The sequence below is a fragment of the Pinus tabuliformis genome, chromosome J (assembly GCF_031772625.1).
Source record: "Pinus tabuliformis cultivar Carrire ecotype Pingquan chromosome J, CPIR1, whole genome shotgun sequence".
NCBI classification, from domain to species: Eukaryota; Viridiplantae; Streptophyta; class Pinopsida; order Pinales; family Pinaceae; genus Pinus; species Pinus tabuliformis.
In genome coordinates this window covers 877,734,104-877,736,153 of record NC_142295.1, presented here as the reverse complement: position 1 = coordinate 877,736,153, position 2,050 = coordinate 877,734,104, and the positions used below count along the sequence as shown (strand labels likewise).

General features: G+C 35.5%; 1 protein-coding gene across 1 annotated transcript; it reads right to left on the bottom strand.

Annotated features, from left to right (window-relative positions):
* Positions 1-542: 542 nt before the first annotated feature.
* Positions 543-1,364, bottom strand: LOC149229479 (histone H3.2). Its single transcript, XM_089375841.1, has one exon. The coding sequence runs from the start codon at positions 1,276-1,278 to the stop codon at positions 868-870; it is 411 nt and encodes a 136-aa protein (XP_089231967.1). The 5' UTR covers positions 1,279-1,364; the 3' UTR covers positions 543-867.
* Between the last annotated feature and the right edge of the window lie 686 nt (positions 1,365-2,050).

Here is a 2,050-nt window from a genome sequence, read left to right as displayed (position 1 = left end):
GGGAGAGAAAGATTTCAACTTTTATTAAAATCCCGCTTTGGATAACAAAGCTAAATTACATAATGCAATCACAACTTTGTTAATCTAGAAAAGTAAGAAAACATAAAAATTAAAACTTATATAATAACACCAACAATAACTCTACAATATTTCCACTCCAAACCTACATAACATTTGCTTCAAGCTTACATAATGCTAACTTGAAATCTGTATACTATTCATGTTTATATTAACATAGGTTACATAATGCTAACTTGAAATCTGTATACTATTCATGTTTATATTAACATAATTAAATTTTAACAAATAGCAAAACATAATTGTTAAATCACACGACGAATAAAGAGAAACAAAGATAATAACATGTACCAAAGACTTTTACAGTTCAATGAAAATAACAATATAAACCAAAGTAAAACATAATATTGACATGCAATTCATACATGATATAAAACAAAATAAAATAAAAATATCCACAAGTTTTCAATTTAAAACAAATTAAATCAAGTTATACCACATCACTATAACCATAACATAGGAAAAGAAACGAACACAAAATAAAATAATTCTCATTACTTAATAAATCTGGAATGAAGATGAACCAAGCCCAAATTTTCCAACTTTTGGAGCTAATTATTTCAGAGGAAGTGACCAAAAAGTGAAATCCAAATCTTAATTCCACAATTACACATGTATAAAGAAAAGATACAGAATCGTTAAAATTGCGATTGTAAAAGCATGTATGTTCCTGTGATCCTCTGGAACAGCTGGCATCTCTGTACCAAGAGAGTGAACAGATTCCATGAAAAGAACTATGGTCATTGATATAATTAGACTGACTGGTTCCCATAGGACCAGCTAAAAAGTTTATGCCCTCTCTCCACGGATACGGCGAGCGAGCTGGATATCTTTGGGCATGATGGTGACCCTCTTGGCATGAATGGCACACAGGTTGGTGTCCTCAAACAGCCCAACCAGATATGCCTCCGCCGCTTCTTGCAGTGCGGCGACCGCTGACGACTGGAACCTCAAATCTGTCTTGAAGTCCTGGGCGATCTCCCTTACCAGGCGCTGGAATGGCAACTTTCTTATCAGCAGCTCTGTGCTCTTCTGGTACTTTCGGATCTCACGAAGGGCAACAGTACCCGGCCTGAACCTGTGAGGCTTCTTCACTCCTCCTGTCGCCGGAGCAGACTTCCGAGCTGCCTTTGTTGCCAGCTGCTTCCTTGGCGCCTTCCCGCCTGTTGATTTACGAGCAGTCTGTTTCGTTCTCGCCATTTCTTTTTCTCTTCCTCTGCTCTGCCCTGCCCTGCCCACACAAATTCAATCAAATAAAATTCACAACTCTGACTGTGTTGTTGCGCTCCCGCCCCTTTTCCGCTTTATAGTCACCACCGCAAAAGTGTCGTTAAAGATTTCAAAGTTTCAATTTCGAGCCGACGCGTCTCCACCGTCCGTTTTCACACCTAATCGATGGCTGCGATCGCGATCCTCCCCTCCCATCACACGGATCGCCACAGCCTTCTCTTCGTATCTTTTTAAAATTATTTTTAACCGTAAATATGAAATTCTTTGTTTGTTTGTGGGACAGGCATCTCTTTACGCAACAATTTCAATATTTAATTTATGAAGGCGTACATGCTTACTATTTTATTTTTTTATTTTTTTCTAATAAAAATAAAAATGGAAATTTATATCGAGAAAAAGTTCCATATAAAAGTTGGAATCTATTTTTATCTTTAAAAAACATTAATTTTTAGCTATATCACTTTTTGTTTTTATTTTTATTTTTTAAAATGCGAATTTTTTGTTATTTATTTTTTAAGAATGCTCGCATGTAATGTAACACAATTAATAAAAAACAATAGATGTTTCGTCTAACATTAACATGGTTGTTGATTTGGATCAAGGCACAACAAAAGTATGGTAATGAAAGGATCTAAATATCCAAGCAAGCTCCAATGCTATTAAACAATGGATTTTATAGGATCATGAGATAGTGCAAGTTGCACAACATATTATTTACCAACTATGTTTTGTTCCAAAAGTT